At 45.5% G+C, this 25,346-nt stretch overlaps 2 protein-coding genes across 2 annotated transcripts; both read left to right on the top strand.

Moving 5' to 3' along the window:
- Positions 1–808: 808 nt before the first annotated feature.
- On the top strand, positions 809–5,348 carry LOC143422586 (protein sneaky). The gene is made up of 6 exons (XM_076893348.1): positions 809–1,100; positions 2,059–2,274; positions 2,533–2,834; positions 3,020–3,207; positions 3,505–4,031; positions 4,701–5,348. Exons 1-6 carry the CDS (start codon positions 810–812, stop codon positions 5,346–5,348), a joined length of 2,172 nt encoding a protein of 723 aa, XP_076749463.1. The 5' UTR covers position 809.
- Positions 5,349–6,562: 1,214 nt separating this feature from the next.
- Csp4 (chemosensory protein 4) lies at positions 6,563–8,596 on the top strand. Its single transcript, XM_076893364.1, has 2 exons — positions 6,563–6,834; positions 8,302–8,596. Exons 1-2 carry the CDS (start codon positions 6,639–6,641, stop codon positions 8,496–8,498), a joined length of 393 nt encoding a protein of 130 aa, XP_076749479.1. The 5' UTR covers positions 6,563–6,638; the 3' UTR covers positions 8,499–8,596.
- The last annotated feature ends 16,750 nt before the right edge of the window (positions 8,597–25,346 follow it).

Raw genomic sequence — 25,346 nt, 5'->3', positions numbered from 1 at the left:
GGTACCATTTTCATGAGAATTACAAAGTTGATAGAATAAGTGTCAGAATTATTCAAGCTTACTCCAACTTATATCAAATCGTCATATTACCTGCAAAAACCAGAGGAAATAGGAATAGACAGTTGGATAGTGATGAGTTAAACGTACCCTTGCATGCTAAACAAATGTTCAGATCAAAGTTTCTCGAAAGCGAAACCTTGCAGTACGACCAAATTCCATTTTACGTCTCCAATTTACTATTACGTGTGAAAAACACCTCGTTCTCGACTGTTCCGTAATCTTAAGAGCCCCCTCCATAGAACAAATAGTTGAAGAACGTAAAAAAAGTTTTCTTTTCAAACTTTTTTGTCCTTATAAATTACTAAGATCGATGCCATTAATGTGCTGCCAGAGCAAATGAGAGAGAAAAAAAAGACTAAATGATATTTCTTGCTGAATCTGACGCCAGAAAATGATAGCCTCGTAAAATGGAAACAGCAATCGCAAAGCATAAACGACACGATCAACATTTATTTAATTGTAAAAGGAAAACGATGACAAGAGGGGCATGAAACGATCATCGAAGTGAAGTGGTCCCTCTGACGCGTAACATGAATTTTCAGGACTTGTCAAACGAGTTCCGCCAATGTCTTCTATCTTCGCAATAAAGAAATCGAACCCTGACAATTAGCCGAGAGTTTTGAACAAGACCAGAGCGATACCTGGACGAAAGAACACCTGTCAAGGTTGTCTTCTTCTGCCAACGCCGTGGCTCGCGCCATTTCCACGAGATAATTTCGCAGAGCACCGCGAAACGAACCTATAAGAGAATGCCTGGATTGGAGAACGTGACGAAGCTTGGCGTCCGCGTCGCGAAATTCAAAGAGAACTTTCTCGCTTCTTATTTGACGAATTTTCCAACGCTGTTCCACATCTGTTACGATCCTATAGGCACTCATAAGAAGTCGCGCGCGTTTATTGGTTTCTTGCTGGGTTTTTTCTTAGCCGTTCTTTTGTACGAATCGATCATCGTTGACCTACGGTTCGACCCGTACACTACCGTGTGCCTCGGTGGTATCCTAATTACAATGCTGTCCATTGGTTGTGCCTTGTCGATTCAGGTAATTATTAAGCTTTGTATCTCTCAGAAGTGGATGTAGGAAATGAAGTAACGTGATAGAGTGATTTGTGAAAATTATTGTGAAATATAAAGTAAATCGTTTTGAATTTAATTTGGAAAAATTTCGATTATGTCATATTAACTTTGAAGTGCAGAATTAACGCGGAAAAGATTGCTCGAAGCTCGAAAAAATTGTGCTCGATACCAATCTTTTTTGAAATTATTTAAATCTGATCGATCATGCTGCTTTCGATTAGCTCGTTGCCATCAAGAACCTTCACCTTTTAATTCTAATCTTTATCGATCGAAAAGTAAATAAATGTCTATTTCAGAAGTATACTGCACTCGTTTTTATGTTAATCCGTAGACAATTATAGTATAAAAATGCGGAAGTTTTTTAATAGCTACGTTACGTATATGTCAGAAGCGATCAGAGTTGCAATTCAACCGTGAGATTTATTCATCACTTCAACGGAATCAATACCATGAATAATTGTTAATCGTTGCTGTGACGTGTCGTATATTATCTCGCTAATTTACTAGCGGTTTTTTCATCGTTACACACGTTCAAGTCCATTAGACAATTGTAAACGTTCAATCATCACACGGTATTACTTGCTAATTAACTGCGACGGTACTTGCGCGTCATTTTAACGAGAGAACTCATCGATACACTTTATGATGGATTCCATTCAACCACTTAATGAATATTAATTACATTCTTCGCATACACGCGGGTTTTTTGTAACAAATACTTCAAGTATGCTCTTACAGAATTTTTACGATAGAAGGAAAATACCTTAAATTAATTATACATTTGTTTTTTCCTTTTTTAATTACAAAACTATTGCGTTGCTTATTTCTGAGCTTGCAAAATAAAATAATTCAGCGATATACGTGTAGAGTATTGCACGACTATATATTATTTGTTAAATCTTCATATTTAATTTTTATTGCAGGTGAGATGCATTAGCATTCTGACGATCCCATCATTTTTCGGTCGAGCAGGTCGAAGTATGCTGAGGGCACTGATTTTTGGATACATAATCGCTGGACCATTATTCAACCTGGTATATAACGCGAAAGAAGTGGTGAGAACGTTTGGATGTACCTCACAGCTGACTTACAACCTCACCAAGACTAGGTTCGACTTAATGTTCAAACCGTTTCAACAGGTATTATGCAACACAGATATATACTACATATATGTGTAATTAGTGCAAAATGTATGGCAATTCTCTTAGAGATTCTATCAAATCCATCTTTAGATGAAAGATATAATTTTAAGAATGAGAATAAGAGGAAAAGAAGGGAAAAGAAGTTTCACTTTCAAGGAAAACGATTTTATAAAGTCTTCGAACATTAGTGTTAATCATCAACAGTATTAGTATTGTTCAATTATTAATAGTTTTCGTTATTATTACTGTCGAAAGGCAATTCTTGCGATGAAAGCAGACGCAAACGAGATAAAAGACACCTTGTCCTCGGTGAGGGACTTGATGGCTCCTGTCGTCGAAGAGATAGAAGGGGAGGAAGAAATGATGCGACTGAGGGAGGAAAATGACTACATGGACGAGTTGCTAGGTGACACGAAGAGAAGCAAAGAAATCGAGGAGAAACACGAGAAACGGATTGAAAACGCCAAATCTGAGGCGGAAATGTATGAAGCCAAGTACAAGAAGAAGATTGAGGCTCGCTGTGAGGAGCAACTTAGTCGAGGGGCAGGACGATGTAGGTACGTTTCATTTTCCATAACGTACATGTATGTGTATATTGTAAAAATGATATAACTGCACGATTATCCAATTATCAAATCATCCATATCATTTTTTTATAATTTCTAATTATTCTAAATCTAACGCTGCTTCTAAGTATGAACAAATTTTGATTCAGATGTTTAAATGCTTAATAATTTTAAAGGGACATGTTTGGCGAAGCTTACAACAAGTGTTACAAGAAAATGACCATATTCGTCGCTTGGCTCCTGTGCTGGCCGATGAAGCTAACTTTCGTCTGTAATCTGGTTCAAGCTTTGGGTGGTTCCAGTATTTGCGACCCTGAGGGAAAAATTGATAGCGGTATCGGCGAAGGATACGTCGCTCTAAAGAGTACGTCGTTCATTCCTACGCTGCTATTATCTTAATCGAATCCCATTTCACTTATTCGTCGCTATCGAACAATTTATAAATCTCAGATTAATATTTTCAAAAAGAATTATCGAACAACTACGATTTTTGTTCTCCTTTCAAACAAACATTACTCGTCGCAAACGAGCAATTGATAAATTTCAGATTAGATTATAAAAAAGGAATCACCAAACAATTACGATTTTTGTTCTCGTTTCAAACAAACTACGACTGTACAGTGTTCAAGTTAAAAGTGCCAATGATTCTTCCACCATGAAGGTGCTCGCGACGAATTCAGCCGCAGCCTGAAGGACGCGAAGCTGCAGTACAAGGTGAGAAAGCCGACAGTGATTTTGGATCTGCAGGATTCAGCAAATGCCGCGAGAGCAGTCGCGCACGAGTTCACAGTACGAAAGAGACTCTTCGAGTCCGTGATGACCATCGTGAAACGATGCTTGTCTTTCGTCTTCCTGCGAATCATCCTCAGCGCTCAGAGCTACCACGACAAGTATCTGACGGACATCGAACACGACAACGTCTACGTGACGCCCTACTTCCGGAGGATAGACGCGAGGCGGAAGGCTCGAGGCAGCATGACGCTGTTGCCGTTGAAGAAAATCGAGAGGAGGAAATTCGTCGATCCTTACAGCCTGAAACCCAGCAAAACGGAGGGGCTGCACGTTACTGGACAGATTGTCAAACTATTTCTTGAGCTGCTCACCGTGAGCATATTCGTTATTTTGGATTGGTTGTTCTACGAAGTGTTGGACGTAATTAGAAGACATGCTTACATGGAATATACTCAGGTAAAATTCGTTTGTATAAAGAATGTTGCGCTATCTGAGAATTGATGATAATGGTCAGACATTTTTAAGTGGGTTGTCGCATTTCTCATGCAACTAATTCGTTCGAAAATTGTAATAATGCAAATGTTCATTTTACTTTGATATCTGGAAACACATTTGATTCCAGTGGAGCTGAATAGCCAGTGTGGATAATACTTAAAATATTATCCAACGAGAAGAAGAAAACGAAGGTAGCAACTCGTTACGTGTCACACGCACATGGACTTTGATTATTAGCATACGAATGTTCGAACAATTTTCAGACTTTTCTGAGAAACAAGATCCTGCGTGCAATTCCATGTTTAGTCCTCTTATTGTCTTACACTTTCGCTTCATAAAGCTACCTTTCATTCTGTATAATCTAAGGCAACAAGATTCTCGCTTTAAAAAAGTGGATCACTTAAAACATTAAAAATACTCCGTTCATATCCATTTTAATGGTTACAACCATAATGGACCATACGCGTGAGGACACGTAAAAGCTTGTACTACATTGCTTCCTTATTTTTTACAGAAACTCTTTCAAGGTTCCTCTAGAATACCCAAAATTATTTCCTCAAGCAACTCACAACTCACAAAGTATACTTTCATTTGTCAGCATCGTAATTAACTAAAAATTTCTTCCTCCAGGCGGGCCACCACGATCTATCGCTGGAAATCCGCGGCACAGGGGTGATCGCGTCGCTGATCAGAACCGCGGTGCGCGGTTTCAACGTGAAGAAACGCGTCAAGACGGTGGTCTCGAACGCCGCCTGTCTTCCACGACCGACGAAACTGCCTACTCACGTGATAGTCAAGATCTACGGGACTTTCCTCGCGGTGCTCCTGCTGATCCTCGCGTCAGTCTACGCGCAAAGGATGCGCCGCGGCGTCTGCTCCTTCTTCTACCGCAGACGGGAGAAGAGACGCGTGCTGTACCTGTACAACGAGAGCCTGCGTCGCAGGATCATGTACGCCAGGTTCACGAGGGCTAAGGTGAGGAGCATGGTGAGGACGCGTCGTCTGGAGTACGAGGTCGATTTCTGGTTGGCCCTGAGGTACAAGCATCCGGATCGCTTCGGATGGCTGAGGTACTTCGAGTGCGCCAGGGAGAGGTGTTTGATCTGCGGCGATCCAGAGCCGTGGAAGGGACCGAGATACAAAATTTGCGCCACCCCTGGTTGCCCTTTCTTGCACTGCGCTGAATGCTGGAGGGATGTTGGAAGAATTTGCTACGCCTGCGCCCAATTTCCTGATTCTGAGACTGAGGAGTACGACACTCAACGCAGTGACTTTTGAGTAATCGCGAAATGATTTATTTCGTGACGTGTATCGATTAAGTTGAAGTTAAGATAGGTAGTTATGCTCTGACATATGAAAGAAAGATAAAAATGAAGAGAGGAGGAAGCAGATAGCAGAATTAGAAAGCAAAAGTAAGAATTGTCGAGTTTTTAACATGGAAGTCAGATATTTGCAGAAGACGTATGAAGTTAATTAATCCAAACGCCAGTGATGTGCAATATTATTATCCTCGATTAAACGTTGCGATGTTACCTTCTAAGTTGTTGGAACGTCACTTTTGTTGACGACTCTAGTCGAAGCTCGAACCAGAGTCCGAAGGAAGTACTTTTAAGGAAGTTGCGATATCATCAGAGATGGTAAGGCCATCTCTACGTATAAATCTCACGTAGCGAAGACGACAAGAAGTCTCAGATTTCATAAGGAAGAAACGAGAGCTTAAAACGCGCGTTTGCTGTGTTCAGTTTACGGGGGCCGGGACGCCTGAGCGGAATACAAAGTGTCCTGGAACTAGAGTCTTTTCTAGCCTCACAATGGCTTATCAAATCCAGGGAACTCTGTATTCCATTAGGCGGTACCAAGCGTTTCCATGAAATCAATGCTGTATCAAGGAAACGTCAACCTCTGTATAACGAGTGGATACATTGGAGAGAAAAAAACAAAGAGACGAGAACGTGCAGACATTCATCTGCCATTATACAGATAAATCTCTTGTATCGTACATTTTGCAAAATACTCTTGTACAATATATTTGTATATATATTACTCTATTACTTTAGAGTGCTACTATTTTTCATTCTAATAAAAGTCAACCCCATTTTTATTATTTAGAGTCTTATCTTTTGCCACATCTTACCATCTATCCCTCCATTTTATATCTTATGGAAGGGTCGAACGATCAGTATTGTACGTAATATTATTGCATCTAAGATGATCAATATACAGAACATTATCGATACAAATTACCACGAACGTTGCAATAAAAAATGTTCAACATTTACAAGTTTCAAGAAGAAACGAAAATACTTCCTCAGAACGCGATCCAAGCGATCGAACGTAAGCTCGCTTAGCACACGCGGATACCTTATTCGATTCAGGGAAACGATCCTTTCGTGCGCATTTTTCCGAATTACGTCGACACAATTCCCTTCGTGTACGATAAGTAATCGTTCGCGATTTCGTGCGACTAACGAGCCCAGCTCGAGATATATAACCAGCTAGCTAACGAGCACCGCGTTCAGTGTGTGCGATCGAAAAAGCTAAGCAACGACGAATCTCGGCTCAGCCAAGATGAAGACCGTACTGATTACCCTCGTGGCTGTCGTTTGCTTCCTGTTTGGCGATGTATCCTGCGAGGACAGATACACGACGAAGTATGACGACGTCGACATAGACGCTGTCCTGCGCAGCGAGAGGCTCCTCAACGTCTACGTGAACTGTTTATTGGATCTTGGTGCTTGTCCACCGGACGCTGCTGAACTCAAGAGTGAGTAGAGGATCGTCTCAAGTGTTAAGTCTGTGTTGCATTGAGCTGTGAAATCTTATCGTTAGCACACTGTCTGCAGTCGATTGCAACCACAGAAAATTAACGTAAACCCACACTATCATATTAATGGAACAATATTTTTTTTTAGTACTTGTTGCTAGGGATCGTCTAAAGTGTTAAGTCTGTATTGCATTAAACCATGAAATCTTATCACTAGTGCATCGTCTGGAATCGATTGCAATCACAGAAAATTAACATGAACTCACACTATCATATTAGTGGAACAATTTTCTTTTTTCAGTACTTGTTGCTATAAAGATTGCTGGCTAGAAACTACTTGAGCGTTATGTGTCACCATTCAGAATGTTAAGATTTTTTATATAAGTGAAATTGTTGACCAAAGGCTAGATTCATACGAAAATCGAGGTCTTCAGTTAAAGTACAAAAAGTCTACCCTAACGTGTACACCTATAATTACATAGCAGTCGCACGTAACGAAACCACAGTGGTAACCAATTGCATACGCGGCGAACGAGTGGTACCAAGCCAGCAGCGTCCAAGGGAATTAAAAGAAGGAAACGCGAGCAACAAAGCAACGGGGTTGCACGGTTTGGTACCGCGTCGAGGGGGAGGAAAAAGAAGAGCGCGACGGTGTCGTTTAAAGGCATCATCGCGGAGGTCATTACGCGGCACCTCCGCCCGGAGAAATGCTGGACGAGTCAATTACGATACGTCCGTGGGCTCGTATGCATATTCCGTTGATGTCAGAGCGACGTCGTTTCACGGTCGACCGCAATTTTATGCGCGTCGTTACTGGTCCCGGAGGCCAAGGTCGTGCGTTAAGTCGGTTACGCGTCCTCTCCGCCATCTGGGGAAAAGGACGAGTTACAATTAACTCGTGCGTGAAACTTTTTGCTCTCTGATTTTTTTTTACCAACAATTTGAGCGATTCTTTGAACGAATCGAGCGAATATTATTAGTTAACGTGTTAGAAAACGTTGGCAAAAGGTTCGTTGTGCATCGTCTTAGTTTAATTAGGGGTGACGATCCTTAGAAGTCCAAGAAGTGATTTTTGAATATCTTTTTTGCAATGACAGAAAATTCATAGGACACCGTGAGAACGATTTCAGAAATTTCTTTGCAAGATATAGGATACCATAAAGGTTAATTTGCGTTCGCTTTGAGATTGATATAAGAGGCTAGTGGAGAGCAATTGGTAATAATAACCATCGTCATATCGAGTACTATTTATGTAATATCAAGAACGAACTCGAACCTTGTTTAAAGTAGTTTGCTATCTAACCTTCCTTTCATGTCACGCTGTCATTGCTATATAACAGTCTTATTATAATTTTAAAAATATCTTTTCTCTTATGCAATTCAATTTAACAATCAGCATTGTTATAGTTTCATTTACTTATTTTCATCTATTTTTTTTTGTATGAATGACTGAAATTAAAATTACAGGAAATCTGCCCGATGCTTTGGCACACGAGTGCGCAGCGTGCAGCGAGAAGCAGAAAGAAATCGCGAACAAATTCACGCATTACTTGATAGATCACAGAGAAAGTGACTGGGATCTGCTCGAGGAAAAATACGACCCGACTGGAGCTTACAGAGAGCGTTACCTTCAGGACCAGGATGGACAGGATACAGTCGAATAAATTGTTCACGTAATTCGACGACACCGGCTACCTCAATTTCTTTCTCTTTAATGACAATTGTATTTAGTACAGAATTAAACGAGTAACGTGGTGATTCGTTAGCGAGAATAAAAGGAGCATTAATTAAAAAGTTAATCGAAGTTCTCTAAAAGTGATGTCAACTTTTTGCAAGAGTCTTCGACGAGTTGAAGAACATGGAAACCATCGAGAATTTATTTATTATCGCGAATCTAAGAAAATCGTCGAGAATAAAATTTTTCGAACTCTCGCGAGTCATTTGTCTTAGCCAGAAATTTAGAAGAAGAAAGTGCCATCATCCTCGAATCAATTTAACATGTTTAGAACTCCCCTAATTTCCATACAATTAACTAAAATCAATCACTCGCGATTCGTTCGAAAAGAACAATTAATTCGAGGCTAACAAAGCATTGATTAATGAGCCTGCGGTTAATTTATCACTCGAAATAGCGGAGCCGAATTCGCGTTCAGCCGAGGCAAAAGGAGCCAGCGGATTTAATAACTGGGCCGTCGGATAATCCTTCGATCATCCTTTGAAGTCGATTACTCATCCTCCGTCCTTGACACACAAAGTATCATCCGTTCGCGTAGAAGAAACTCTGAACAGTCGAATGCAATTCGTAATATCCGTTTCAACGTAATTTCTTGCGTGATAATAAATCGCCCAACGATTAGAATAAAAACGATAAAATCGAACTGCCATTTCCAATCAATTGCACGCGAGATTTTTTAATAAATAGGAAAAAAAATCTTCCTTCTAGATATACTTGGAGACTCGCTTCACGCTTTAATCAATGAGTGACCACAGTTCAAAATTCGTCCCTTCTTGCGTAATAACAAATCGACCAACAATCAGGATAGAACCGATGAAATCGAGCTGCGATTTTCAATCAATTGCACGCGAGATTCTTCAATAAATAGGAACAAAATTTTCCTTCTGGATATATAATAGTTTGAGACTCATTTCGCACTTTAAACAACGAGTGACCACAGTTCAAAATTCGTCCCTTCTTGCGTGATAACAAATCGACCAACAATCAAAATAGAAACGATAAAATCGAACTGCCATTTCCAATCAATTGCACGCGAGATTCTTCAATAAATAGAAAAAAAATCTTTCTTCTAGATATACTTCGGGATTCGCTTCACACTTTAACGACGAGTGACCACAGTTCAAAATTCGTTCCTCTTTACTAGAAATACAATGAATTTTACGTATTGAATTTAAACTCGACGGATTCACCATTGCATTCTTCGCCTCCCATAAGACCTGCACTATCTCACACGTAATCCAATGTGGCTTCCTGGTGCTACCGTTTACCCCCACCGTAGCGACTACGAGAAGAAGAAGCAGGGAACGAGGGAAAAGGGTTACACGCCGCGTAATCTTGCGCCACATTTCGTGGTTTAAAGTTACCGAAAATATCCCGTATCCGGACATCGAAGGAGGCTCGAAAGCCCCGGGTCCACGTGGGTGGTCGGATCGCTAGGACTCGCGATCCTTCGCTTTCCTAGAAGCCTGAGATTTCCAAAGGGAGCGAGGTGAGAGGGCTGGGACGTGGAAACAAGAGGACGCGAAGGAACAATTTCGAACGAGCGTGTAACAGGCGCGTGACTAGAAACAAAGAACCGTGGAGGGGAACGAAGAAGAAAAAAGGAGCAAGGGCGTCGCGTACACGGTGGAAATCGCGTTCAGAGGGGACGGTGGACGTCGAATCGCGTGTAGGTAGAAGTTAATGGGCATCGAGCGAGCGGGAGGGTGCGTTTTCAGTGAAACCAGCGACTTTTATGAACTCTTCGAGCGGTTTACTGCGCGTCGGTTCTTTTCTTAGTTGGACGGTGCCTGAATTCCGCATAGATAGACCCGTCACCGTGAAACGTCTGCGAGGTAATAAAAAGGATTACAGGCACACCTCGAACCCCTGCTCGAACCTCTGTGAAACTATTAAGCTGGCGTAAATCATGTCTGGTGGACGCGCGTCTAATCCGCGTGTCCTGCCGCGTGATCGAGCACCCTCCAGTTGTTCGCCAATGGGGCGCGTTACTCGTTGGATTTACTCGGATTCGAGGCGACACTCCGTGGAACGAGTGAACGTGAAACGGAAGAGTGAAACGCAGCCATCGTGGCGTGTACAATAGGATAGAAAGATCGTTTTATTTTAAGGAATAAGATAAATGAAGGTTTATAACGATTAGAGATAATTATCGAGATGTATTAAGAAAGTGTTGGAATAGAGTGGGGGTGGCGCGAAATCTAATTTCCATGACACAAAGAGTCGAAGAATGAAAATTATACAAGAAGACCGCACGGGGGCCATCAAAAGGAGCCTACCTCATCAAAAAGAGATCTCAGCTATACGGGAACTGAAAAAAGAAGCGAAGCACAGTTCTAAAGGTCGCTAAGGAATGATTTTCGCGTTGGGGTTCCGAGAAACGATTCATATATCAACGAAGAAACTAAAGCAACAGGTCTCTACTATACGTCAATAAAGACTTGAAACACTAATTAAAACTCTCCACCAAACATTTACAATACACATAATTACATATATAAATCGTTGCAACCGCTGAAAACGCGAAGCAACATTTTTTCTAGTCGCGAGAAATTAATATGCAGTCGCTTGACGATCGAAATCCTGTTTCACGCTGGTAAAAGCCTCACGTTTCTCGATACGAATCGTACCGGATGGCTGTCACCAGGCTCGATCGCCTCGAGATCAACGGACAAGCGTCGTTACTCCGTTAAAGTAGCTGCGACTGTCATTATCTCTTCTCGAAAGCCGATCCGACGCGGCATTACACGAGGGTGGTCCCGTGAGGAAGTGCACACGCGTCCAGTCGAAGACAGGTAGCCCGTTCCGAGTGTTCCCACACGTGGTTTCGACCGTGGCCATAATTAACGCGTGACATCGTACAACTGGATACACCAAAATCATTCGTTTCACCGGTGGAACCCAGGAATCGTAAAACATATCGCTGGTACAGCCTGTTGCCCGTGTATACGTCGCGTAACAGCCTTCGACTCGACCCGCTACTAATTTATTTATCGACGAATTTGATTTTGTAATGAGACCTCTCCGTCGAACGAACATCGAGTTACCACGTGTATAAGCGTTACCAGCTGGCTATTCCAGCGAGACGTTTATGAAAATTTATCGAGCTTCCGTAAGCTCGAGCTATCTGTTGATTCATTGTAATTCCTGGCGTGTCGTGGTCTCATCTTGGATGGATTCAGGTTTTAGAGACGCGGTAGGATCGTGGAATTCCTTTCCTCCTCCTGTTCATTTTATTACTTTTATGGTAGCGGAGATTAATTTTAACTGTGAAACTGTCAAAGGTAATTATGGTCGCGTAGAACGTCGATGACAAATCACTGGTTCATTTAACTCAAGTTCGTTCAACGCGTCTTCTAATCTAACAACAGACGCACTAATTGTATATTACACATCGAGTGCGTCGAAGTTCTATCGAAACTCTGCGAGCAATCACCGCGTTAGAACCGACTCGAAGCTCACGCGAAACGAGGCTCGTGACGCAAGAAAAAAAGAGTCACCGTGGAATCACGCGACGTATCCGACGCCAGGAATCAGCGACGTGACAAACGTCGTCGGGACAGGCGAAGAAACCCGACTAAGCCCGCTCGAATTCGATGAAACCGCGGTGGGACACGCGAACCCCGTAAACCAGCTAGAGGCGTCACTTTACGAGCGTTCTCCATTTTCCTGTTTCGCGAACGGCCTCGGGTACGCCCGAGAAACACGATCGAAGTTAATAGAAACCGCGATCGAGAACAGCGGTTGCTGGCACGCTCGATTAAATTACGATAATTGGCTGTGCTCGAGCGCGGACGCGCGTTACGCGCCATTTCGCGAGGGTTCTCCGGGGTCGCGCGAGCGTCGTACGCGTTTCTCGCGATGGAACGGCCCAGCCCTATCCCGGTTATTAAGGAAACAGACGAAGGAACGAAAGGATCAAGCGCGTTGGGTGGTCCCGCCCCGCTGTTTATGGGGCACTGCATCTGCTGGTCCCGTATAACCCACCACCGTCGACCTGTGTGGTCCCACCTTACGTCCGACTTTACATTCGATTCACTACTTGGTGTAATGGCAGTTGCATTAGCATTAGGCGGCTGGCTGCGCCCCGTAATATAAGCGGCACTTTGCTCGCCGCAGCCACCGCTGTTACGCCATTTTTCGACCGCTGTACCCTTCGATTTCGATGCTCTTCGATCGCGAGATTTATTGGTTCGATTCAATTCTTGATCGATCTGCATATTTTGGTTGCTGTTTGTCAATTGTTGGATGTTAGAAAGATTTTTATTTAGGATATGGATATTTAAATCTTTCTATTGTTAGAATTGTTTTATTTTTTTTTTTAGAGTTTCTGCAGGGTAATGATTTAGAGGCGTGTTGAACTGTTCGAGCGTTAAGAGTTCGTTTTAAGTGGATTATTGGTAGTAGATCTGATTAGGGATCTTTTCAGTTCGAGTGGAACGGTGATTGGTAGCTTGCTTAGCGATCGTGTCAAGTTAAGTGATTTTCCGTGTCCCGCGTCACTCGACATCGGATCGCGATTTGATACGAACGATACTTATTTATCATATCTTTCATATACTACGAATATAATCGAGTCCAAATTGCAACAAATAAACATACTTAGAATTCGATGATATCGTAAAACGAAATTTCAATCTCGAAGATATCACAAGTAATAATTTCGCAAACTAAATTACCATAAAAGGTATTTCTATCCAAACGTACGTAAAACACATCGCGACACTTCTATTTATATACGTACAACCACTATTTACACCGAGAAATGGCAAACACCACGCGTCAAGTACCGAATCGAGCACTCGTCGGTGAAACGATCGAGAAATCGGCTGCGATACCAGTCGTAGAATCGAACCGTTGCACAGAGGATCGTGCTGCTCGCCGCCTGCAGGGTGAAAAATACTTGTGCGACCGAGCGTGCCACGTACTCGATCGGTCCCAGCCGTGGAGGCATCGATCTCTCCATTGATCGATCGATCCGGAGGTCTCGGATAAGATGCTGTCGTCGTCCTGGTCTCGTCCTGCTCGTCGTCCAGCACGGGGTGGACCACACGCGTTGTGTCGCCTCTCCGTCCCCTCTTCGTCTCCTGGTCCCATCACTCTCTCTCTCTCTCTTCCCTCCCCGTTCTCCTTTCTCTCCTTTCTCCCGGCTGGTTTCAGCCCTCTGCTTCCCAACCAGGCCCACTCTCACTTCGATTCACCTCGTCCCGCTTCGTTGCTCTTTTTCCTCCCTTTCGCCGCTCGGAAACGCTACCACGACCTATCGCGAGGACCACTCCTCCCTCTTGGTTCAACGCTCGTTGCGACGCGCGCGTTCTCGCTCGATCGAGGCGAAGGTGGAAAGTAAGAACGGATAAAAGGGGGTTAGGGCGAATAAAATACCGGACATTATTGTTCCGAGCGCGGTGTACCTTTTTCGGGGCCCAGGACCCTCTCGCGATTCAACCTTGTTTCCCTCTGACTTATGTATGTATACACGCTTGTCGTTCCGACTTCGTTTCGGTTCCTCTCTCCTTCCTCCGTTTTGTTTCGCCTTCTTTGCTTTCCTGTTCGACGCTGGCCAAGCGCGTAAAAACGCCCTCGCCACGGACCGTTCTTGCCATCGCCGGACGTTATTTATACGATTCCACGGGTTCGTTTCTTTTTTTTTTTTTTTTCTCGTACCCGTTCCTACGTCCGTCTTCGTCTAACGCGGAATTCTCGCAGCGGTCCCTCACCGTTGGACCTTTTGATCGCGAATTTATACGCGACGCTGCACGATCGCCGTGAGCCGAATACGCTCGACATACCACCGCGTAGCGGTTTACAGGAATCCTAATTGATTCCGCAAACCATCCACTTGAAGAGTCCTTCAACCCCCTAATCAAGCTCGCCGTGCAGCGAACCTGGAGGATGCTGATTAAACGAGAGAGCGGATCGAGGCAGGTGGAGATAATACTCGAGTCAGACGGAAGGGAAGCTTAATCAATTACCCCTGTTCGACTAAAGTGTCCCGTGTCTGTCAATTTCGATCGTTTCTCCTGGTGAATGTCTCGAAATTATTATTCGAAGCTTCTGGTGTATGCGACAACGCGTACGCGTAATGGCAATACACGACGAGAGGCGACTCACGTCGAGAGGCGAACAACGCCGTCAATTTAACGGCTAATCATAATAATCGCGAGGATGCGTGTAGCGAATAAATTGCGACGGGAACGACCGCCAGCCCAGGACTGTTTGCCAACGGTAATACAATAAGAAATTTATGTAAACCATAAATAAATGGTAATAAACTTGAAACGATTCCCTCGCGAGTAACCCGTAACGGTGGCCGTCGTTGACCATCCGGAGCGAGCAGCACGGCGCAGCGAGAAGTATCGGAATTAATCGTCGGCGAAATGTTAAAACGGGACGGCCACAACGGGTCCCGGGTGGGTAATTAGCCTTCCACTCTCTCCTTTTTTCGCCAGCGTCCGCACGCTGAAAACACTCCGACGGCCACACCCCTTACCTCCGGTTCTAATCGACCTTAATTCCCCCGTGAAACACTAAATCTACCCTCAAACGGATCGCCCTGGTCGGCGTGGACTCAGAGGCCCTTGGAACACCGATCATTACCGTCCCAGTTCTGGTGCGAGCGTCCACAACCGCCTTTTCTCTTCTTCTCCACCACCGCCGTACTATTTATTACACCGTAACAATATCTCTCATTACCTTTGCCTATAATAACGGCCATTCATCGTGGCCAGAGCCGTTCTCCTTCTCCCTGCGACCGCGCCACAGCGAATCCACCCTCCGTGACTCGGTTCCATCGTTGCACGCGTGTGCACGACGCGTATCGCGTACACGCGAGCAGGGATCGCGGCGGTACCAGGGAGGACGCGGAGGCGGGGGCGGCCAGAGAGACAGGAGACAGGAACGGTTCGCTCCTGGACGGCGAGGACGAAGGAGAGGGCGCAGCAGCGGTCGAGGATGAGGATATTCCTCACGGGCAGCGAGAGAAAGAGAGAGGGCCACCCACGTCGAGGGCGCAAAGGCGATATTTAGCGGAAGGCAAATCTCTCCGGGGCCACCCACGTCGGCTCCTTCGTTCGTCGTCGGGGCTACCTTATTTCAGGATGCAACCAAGAGACGGCCGTGTGTTGCCCTCTCCGCGGTACGATGCGTGCGTGAGCCGCTGGCACGGTAGACGCGATACACGCTCCAGGGCCGAGCGATCCGCCGACAGTGCCCTGATTCTTCTTCGTCCTCTTCGCCTTCGTCCTCTTCGCCCTCTTCTTCTTACCACTTGCCCCCACGCTAATTGGACCAGCGAGCGAATTCGTTTAATGATCGAACTGGCTGACAAATTTGCCATGAAACCGACTACGCCTTCCGCGCAGCCTCGAGGGTAAAGGCTGTTGCTCACTTAGCGGTATGGTACTGAGAGGGGGATATAAAGCGTGCCCGTTTATGCATCGATGATGATTATCGCGTTAGCGTGCTGCGTGGTTGTACTTTGAAGATGCGCGATTTGCGATCGTGTGTGCGCGAGAATGTAGCGTGCGTTGATCGATGGATGATGGATTTATGGAATTATTAATGAGTGGAGAAGAGGAGTTGGTACCGTTTTGTGTCTCAAGGGTCGCGTGTTCTAATAGTCCAAGCATAACCAACTACCCTCCTACATCAAAGTCTTTTTTTATTCATTTATTTAAGTAACATCCTCGAACTGGAATCGTGATAAATAGTCAACGAAGCACGTCCAGTCGCGATAATCCTCGATCGCGTTAAATGAATCACAATGCACGTTTTAATTACACCGTGATGATTCCTAACGAACGAATGAAAAGATGAAGACGTCCTTTAAATCGTGCAGGAGTCGATTCTCGCGGCCAGAGAGTCGAGAGTCGTCCTACTCGCGGACCTCGTTCGTCCGACGTTCCCTCGAAACTTTTACCGCTTTTTAATTAGAGCCAGCCTGTACGCATGTCGATAATTTCGAGTTTACGAGGAACCGTAAAATTGAGAGTTTGTAAATTATTCGAGAAATGCGCGGCCGCCGTGGCGAGGAACGCTTGGGTTCCGTTTCTAAGAAGCTCGTTCACCCAGCCGAATCGTTGCCTTAGACGGAACGAGCGCGAGGGGGCTGCTTCGGTTCCGGACGTTACGACAAGGACCAAACCGATTTTGTTAATCAACTGGAATGTACTCTCGATAAATTAAACCTCGTATGAGCGAACACGACGATATTATCGCCGTATTAATCTTATCGCGAGACTCTGATACGCCCACTACGAGTATATTACGTATAATTTTATAATGCGACGATTAGCCGGTGATTTTAGTGCGGTTCGTTTAAAGATCGACCGTTTATTGGCTGCCGTACGTTTTATAGATTCTGCATAGTAATTTTGAAATTATTAATAATTAAGTAATACGACGTTGTCGGTTCTGCGACGAGTGGCAATAAAATCGTCCTTTGATGGTTCCAATCTTGCTTGAGAAAGATTCATATCTTTTAATACGTAAGTAATTACGAAAATTACTATAGAAATTAGAAAACGAATGATTTGTATTCTTATATCGTTTGCCTTGTAATTGTAATTCAATTAGTGAACGTACACTGGAGTCGTGACTTACACATTGGCACTTTGCGGATACGTCGTTGGAGCAGCAAAAAGGAAGTGACGTCAGAGAAAGGTAAATCTTGTTATACCATTCATCTTTTTACCTCGTCGCTGTTTTTATTCGCCCCAAGCGATGGTGAGAGAGAGACGAGATTCGTCCTAATTGCTAATTGCACGACTCCTTCCGCCATGGTGGTAACCGTCGATCATCAGTAACGAAATGTCACGTAAAGTCAGCGTGACACGTACACTTGCTTCAAATTTCGCACGGAATTATTTTAAGCATCGAAAAGATAAACTCGATTGTCATAATTAAAAACCGACCACCACCGTGCGCTTCGTAATTCCCCCCCTTCGAAGCTTCAAATTGCAGCAGAATTGGAAAACACCCGGGAGGCGACTCGACGAGGAGGACGGAAAGCCGGATCAGACCTTAATGCCAGTGATCAGAAGCATTCGAGAAATGGGTCGACAATGTAGCCACCTTCCGTAGCGGAGGGTGCTCTTATAAAATTCCAACTCGAGGACTTACTTGCGCCCAAGGCGACCCTGAGACGTTTACCCGTCGCTGACAGAGAAACAGTGGAACAAACAGATAAGAGAAAATTGCAAAACCTCTATCTCTCCCTCTTTTCTCTCTTATTTTTTTTTTTTTTTTTTTTTTTTCGTGCACTCGCCTGTGTAGGGCGAAAGGGCGCAAGGCTGAAGAGGAAGTCCGTGACGTACGATTGGCTAAAAGTCCAGGTGCACCGGCTCTAGAAATGGTATTATACAAGGTTAATTACCGTATCGTGCACGGTGGTGTATAATTGAATGAAATTGGCCCGGGAAAACATTTAATAAGCTTTAATGAGCGCCATAGGCTATCCGACCACCGTGAACACGGACGGTGCACCGCTCCGCTCGCTATAAATCCCCGGTTCGTTTGCTATCGCGTGTAAGTGCATGTTAAATGATTGAAAGTAAAGCATGATCGAGCGACGGGGTAAGAAGTCCGGCTGATTATAAGGTTGACGATCGGCTGGATGGAAGATGGACGTTTGCGTTCGACATGTTATTCATAATTCCTACGGAAAGGGGAATAAAGTAACGTTCGAGTGGTATAATTAGATACGCGGGATAGATTGTATGGTATTACCGACGATGCCAGAGGAATACTCTGTAACGGAGGGGATAATTTGTTGATCGCAAAGAACGCTATAACCTCTGTGTGAAACGGACCATCAAAGTCTTCTGTGGTCCCAAAAAAAAAGAAGAAACTTACTCTTACTGAAAATGAATCCCTATATCAACTATAAATCTATCTAAAGCAATTTCTGATTATTCAATTTCGCGATATAAAATAAGAACAACTCCATATCCAACACACTTTATATTTCTATTTCTTTCGTAGACCTTCGAACCCTTCGATTTGGAGCGAGAGAAAGCGCCACGGATACCAGAAAACAGTCGATATTCCGTGGAGCATCCGGTGGGCCACGCGGCAGACGAAAAAGCGTCCTCTTCTTGCAGCGAACCCGAGGGCGACCGCGTTGGTCCGTCGCGGACGGGGACGAAAATGAAGAAGCGAAGAAGAGTCGCTGGGGAACGTCATTACGCGCACCGCACGGAATAACACGTTGCATTCGCGTCTCCGTTTGCGAACACCGCGAGCGAGGTAAATTAATAATTGGAGCATTTAGTGCGAGCTGCGGCTGGCCATGACGCGCCGCGACCGCCTCGAAGGGTGCATCGCGCGACGTGCGCGCGTCTCGCTGCGTAATGCACGCTCGAAATTGTAATGGAGAAACGAAGTAATGGGAAACGCGAGGGGCATCGGACGAGCGCGGCAAGAAGAAGAGAGAAAAACGAAGTGGAACGACGGAAGGACGGGCGAAATGAACGGTAGGAACGAAGGGATTGGACGAGAAGAAATTGATACCGTTCGCGGCGAATTATAACATGTTGCGCCAGCTCGATGAAGGGGCGCAACATTGTAATACGTCGCTGTCTGCGATCGGAATTAACTCTTTGCCCGAAAGCGATACGTGCTTGTCCAGCATCAACACAGAGGCGGAACCAATCGTGTGACGATCCACGATGCATTCTACACGGTCCTTTATAACACGCGTTACACGATTTCCTATTAAAGAGGTTCTTTGTACTTCGTTTATTGTATTCTCTCTCAACCATTTATTTTCCATTCGCATTATTGCTTCTCACTTGATATGAAACAACACAGGAGTAAGAGTTTTTCGAATTGAGAAATGAGATAGCGGATACGACTGATCTGCCAAGAGCAAAAGAGTCGACGAACACGACGAGAGCTCAGAAAAAAAGCTTGACAAGCCTATCTATTAAACACACCTCTCGCATCGGGAAGATTAATCGCAACCGCGAAAACTGTCCTCGCCATCGTCGTTCAACGATGCATTTGCCTAATTCGATCGTTTCTACGCTGGCTGAGACGTTCCCTCCAAGAGAAAATCGAGGCGAGTAAAAAAGCGACGCGGCCGGTTTCGACGGGTGGATCGACTTACGCAACGACGCGAAGCGTTTCGTTTCTGAAGTTATCTCGCGTTTTGAGTGTTATCAAGGGTTTCGCGATCAAAGTGTTTCGAAAATTCGCGAAGAGGAAGATCTCGCGTTCAATTAGGGGACCATCCGGGTCTAGCGGCCATTTTCAATGCTGGCGGGAGATTTGAGAAAGTCTGCACATGTTGAGAAAACACGCGTGAATTCAATGAAAATTCTGAGAGAACGCGAAGAATGGAAAAAACTGTGCGAATGAAAGTTAGACGCAGGATAGGTTCGAAGACGAGCATTCATTGAGACGTTTACAATGAAAGTTTCTGGGAGTAAGTAGGCAGGGCACGGTTTATGGCTCGATGTTAACAAGCAATTACCTCGCAGCTGTAGAGAAGATTTAGTCTTAGACATTTTCATGACTGTCGCGAGTTAAACACTCTAATTGTTAGAATTAATTTGTTACTTTATGGGGCTGTTAATGTCTTTACAACTGCCACTACTGGGCTAGACAATTGGAAACGGAGATCCATTGTATATGACTGCTTCTGATTATTGTTTTTGGCTATCTTTCTATTGTTCGACAAATTTTGTTAAAATCGTGAAATTATACGATATAAATACGAAATAATGAAAATATTAGCAATGTTAGAAAAAGTGGTTGATGCTGAAGATTTATCACAAAGAGAAAAATTGTAGTCGCACGGTTCTAATCTTGTCTACGAAGCAAAAGAGAAAAAATTGTCGCGATGTTGGACGACATCTCCGTTTCGCAGCGTGTTTCGCGAGGATTTGCGAAGATCAGAGCCTCGCGTTAAGCGGGGACCACCCAGCCTGGTGGCGGCGGAAGTGGTACCATTTTCAACGGTACTCGCGGGGGATTTGCAGTCGACGAGCGTGTTCGCGGTGAAATTTGCCTAATTCGCTCGTCTCTAAGCAAGGCACGCGTCGATGTCGCGCGTCGCGTTAACTTTCCGCACGATAAAATTGATTTACGAGGTGAGAAGGGACGTGTTCGCATGGAAATGAATGAGCGATCGTTTATGCGCGCTCGTTCGCATATCATCGGAGAGCTGCACCGATTCGAGCCTTAAATAACTGTAAACCATTAAAAAGAACAAACACTCCAACCTGAAAAGCTCAAGCTCAATATTTCAATCACTCATAACGATAACTCGTTTCTACGCGAAATCAAAAAATGCTACCCTTCTTTACAAAAACAATAAGATACCCCGTGCTTCTGATACACTAATTCCTAATTTCTTCATAAAATCAACAACCACAATTCGAACCAAAAAAAAAAATGAAACCCATCAAAAGACAATGATGACAAATTAAAACGTGAAGCATGAGCAGATCTCGCGAGAACCGACGCGAACAGTTTAAAAACCCATCCATAAGACAAACTCCGCCAGCGTGTTAATTTAATTCAGCCAACAGCGGCGCGTGTTTCCGTGAACCGAAAATACGCGCAGTAAAAATTTTCGCGATGATTAATCGCTCGAAGGGATTGCGCGGCGGAGAGACACGACGGAAGCGTCGCGGTCGTTTACACGGACCGTTTCCAGGGTGATTCGGATCCGGTCGCGAGATAAAATTTCAATTATATCATTTCTAGCCTTGGCGAGAGTCTGCTCGCTCGCCGTTCCTGGCCACAATTCATCGTTAGCCGGTGGATGCCCCGTCGTAGCTCGTAGCTAACGATTTCCATGGGCGCGCACGTACACGCCCGCGAGGACTAACGCAATCGCGGCGGGGTGTGCGTACGAATGCGTGTACGTCTTATCGAGCTATCTAATCCCCGTATTCCTCGATCGTGGACCACCCAGCGCGGCACACCGCGGAAGTTGCCACGCACGATTTGCACACGCACACGTTGCCGCGGATCGCGTTAACGTGTCACGGCTGATATACACGGTGTCCCCTCGTGGGATCGACGCGGACAGCGGATACGCGTGACCAGTTGTTCGTTCGCCAACGCGTGATCGACTTCGCGATACGAGAACCGAGGGGGATCGATGAAATCGAGATTAACATTCGGAGAAATTCTGAAAGCGCATTCTTCTGGCCTCCTCGTTCTACTTTTGTATTCCTCTGCGACACCACTTGTCACACGTTGACGATTTAATAGGGTTCTTGCATCTCTATTCTACTATCAGTGACACAGACTGATACAAAATACCAAAGTACCTCGTGGAAGCTGAGAAAATAAAAACCATCGAACGATTGATAAGAATAATCATTCAGCAAATGTTCGAGAAGCGCTGAAAGCAAATTTACCGAGCACCCAGTACAATCGACGAGCTTGCACAGCGGATCGTGTGTTGCACGTGCCAGCGTCGAAGGAAAGAAAGTGTCGATGCTCGTAGCGAATAAACGATAGCAACGCAGCCCTTATTAATGGCCGTCCGATAATCATCCCCTTGTAGCCGATCGATCGTTAACGCGGCTCGCACCTCCGCGCCTTTTCCTCGGACAAATCATCTCGGTGCACGGTGCACAAGCCAACCTCGCGAAAGGTGCCAGCGTTAAACAAACTAACAGCGTGTCCTCTCGATCCCAGCGAAAAAAGACGCGAAAGCCAAACAGAGAGAGAGAGAGAAAGAGCCTCGACTGATTAATGGATAACAAGCGACACCTCCGACAAAAACGTGTGTCCCGGTTCGATCCGCCTCTCCAGGGTTTGTGTCAGGGCCCCGGTAAAAGGGGTTAAAGGGGAGCAGCCAAGTATCGGATCGAGGTAAAGTGCGAAGTAGAGACGGCCCCTTATAATAGCGCGGCACATTGGGTGGTCCAGCGTAGCCACCGTGGGTGGCCCACTCACCAACACCGTCTCGATATTAAGCACGGCCACGTGTTACGTGCACACGTACAGTGCTCGAGACGGCGATACAGCCACGCACACAGCCGGCCACGGGCCACGTTTAACCGCAATATATCATTTTACTTAGCACCGACGAGGAGAGCCTGCAGCCGGTGGCCCGAGACCAGGGGACCACGGCCAGGAACGTAACAAGTATGTTCCGTGTCAACTCGAACAACGACAGAACGTAGCAGTATTTATGCGCCGGGACAGATAACTCGCTTTCACTTGGCCCGCGATTCGAACTTCATCCTCGCGATGGAAGCGTCTCTGCGGAGCGGAGCGGAGGAAGACATTTTTGCCGCGCCAAGTCTTTTCCCTCGAGCTAGAGAGAGCCCCACCTACCACCCCCCTTTCTCTCTCGCTCGCGCCCCGCTTCCTCGACGCTTTCTTTCCTTTCGGTTTTCGCTCGTCCCTTGATGACCAAGTAAGCGTTTTTTAACGAGGATATAAATCGCCGGAGGAGGAAATTGAATACGTGTAAATATAAATGAGAGGGCTCGCGAGAGGGGGGGGGTGGTCGTTTTGGTTACGCGTGACAGGCTGGAGAGTTTTATTTATTAGGAAATGGGATTTCGACTGGTTTACACGTGGAGTTGGATATACGATTTTTCGTTGATACTTCTAACAGCTTTCTTAATAGATACTAACTATGATCGCATGGTCATTGTTCGCTGTCAGTGGTCTCTCTTTACGTGGATCGTATTCGAAATACTCTCATCTTTGTCCTGCAGGCTTTAAAAGACGACAGGAGTGACAGTGTGACGCGTAACGAAATTCAATGTAATAAATTCCGCTAATAAAATTCCACTCAGGGGTGGCTATAACCAATCATCCCTCGAGATCCATGATACAAGATACATTATACCCACACGCTTCAAAAAACACAAATTTACACACTACCTCTCAAGATCACCGTTTATCATTCACGAATACCCTAAAATGTCGCGAGTGGAGATGCAAGCATCGATCGATCGATCGTCCCTCATCCCTCACCCCTTATCAGAACGTCAGAGCCGACAAATGCGTCAAACCTCGACCACACAACTTTTTCCTCCGTCACACGGATCCGTTTGTCTCGAGTAAAGGTCTCGTTATCAACCAAGGACCAGCTGTAAATTCGTGGGAGGGGGAGAAGAACCCCGCCAGTTGGTTTCTTGCCAGAATCGAGCGAAATGTAGCGGACTAGAGGAAGAAGCTGGTCGCTCCTCATTGACTCTCGAATGGCCGACGTGGGGAGTCGTGATCCTGTCGACGGACAATGAGATGAAAAATAACGTGCTGGACCAGGTCGGGTTAAAGGCTTCGTTGCTTACATACAAACCGGCCCTCTCTCTCTTCCCTTCCCGCTCTCTCGCCGTTTCGTTCCGCCCGGCACAACCCCTCTCACCCCCTCAGCCCGTCGTCCCTCTCGCCCCGGATTCCGCTAAGTCAATTCCACGTCGAGGATACAGGCAGAGGCGTCGCTCGACTTGGGTGGTCTCCGTCCTACGCAAACAGAGCGTACAAGCGGATACACGCCCGTTTGAACAGGTAGTGCGCGCACGAAAATTTACTGACTTTCTGGATTTCGAGCGCGGACGCGCCGGCTCGCCTCGCGAGGGGGTGGCCGCGCGGAACAATGCGTCCTGCTCGTTGGTATTTTTACGCGGGCTCGCCCTCGGGACCACCCCGCGGTGGGCCACGCAAAAACGGAGCCGTCGACGATGGTAAACACTGGCTCGAGGTTCGAAACAATGCGCGGCGGAGACGCGTCTCGATAACTCCGGTCGAACTGGGCCGCGGTTGGGGAACGCGGAGGACCCAGGAACGCGGGGGCCCTGCCACGGTCTACTTTATGGGGGCGGCTGCCGTAATGGAGCCGGTCGGCTACGAAAATTCGACGCGCCCGGAACGGGGCACCGTTAGCTTTATGACACTACGATCTACGCTTTATGGGGCCCACGAGCGGCTGGTTTTGCTGGCCCCCGCGCGATTAACGACGGCCGTCGATACGGACCGACGATAATGTTGCCGATCTGCTTCGATACGTTCGATTTTAGTTATCGAAGACGCCTTGGAATAAAATTCATGCACGATGGAAATATTGTCTGCGAAATACTTTGAAATATTGTCGTGCAGAAGTGTAACTAAGTGTCTGATGCACACTAATACACTAATAATACTTTCTTCCACGCGATAATAAAGTCATGCGACAAATTGTTACTTTCTATCAAAAATAGAATGTAGAACAAGGATTGCAAAAGAGGTTCTTGGGATCTCTTTACAGAGAATACACGAATTGCAAAAGAGACCATTGCAATTCTTGGAATCTCTTTACAGAGAATAATCATAACAGAAAACGATAATAATAATCGTTCGTGTAATAGTCGATCAATACCGTGGATGGCTAATATTGCAAAACAAGCAGGAGAACCGGCTGGTACAGAGGAATCGAACGAAAGTAACGGAGGAAAGGTCCGCGAAGCTTCTCGCGGGTATCACGTCTCCGGACCACCATCGAGCTCACCCGCGATGAACACGTGAACCCATACATAGTCGTACAGCCACGGCATATCCCTCGACGCGGTGCAACACTTATAAGAGCAGGTAATGCTAATTCGAACAAAGTTATCGTTCAGTAGATATATATTTAATTCTTCTCGCATTTGCATACGACGACCGGGCGCAATGGCGCCGCGACAGCCTTACAATGAGCCATTGTCAACGAGCACCGCTTCAATGGCCAACGACCATTGTGCTCGCTGTTCCAGTTAACAAATAATTCCAGAAGAAATTAGCAGCGACGTCGTTCGAATGCTATCAATTTTCGTAGGTAGTC

This window comes from Xylocopa sonorina, chromosome 4 (assembly GCF_050948175.1).
Source record: "Xylocopa sonorina isolate GNS202 chromosome 4, iyXylSono1_principal, whole genome shotgun sequence".
NCBI classification, from domain to species: domain Eukaryota; kingdom Metazoa; phylum Arthropoda; class Insecta; order Hymenoptera; family Apidae; genus Xylocopa; species Xylocopa sonorina.
This window is presented reverse-complemented; position numbering and strand designations above follow the sequence as displayed.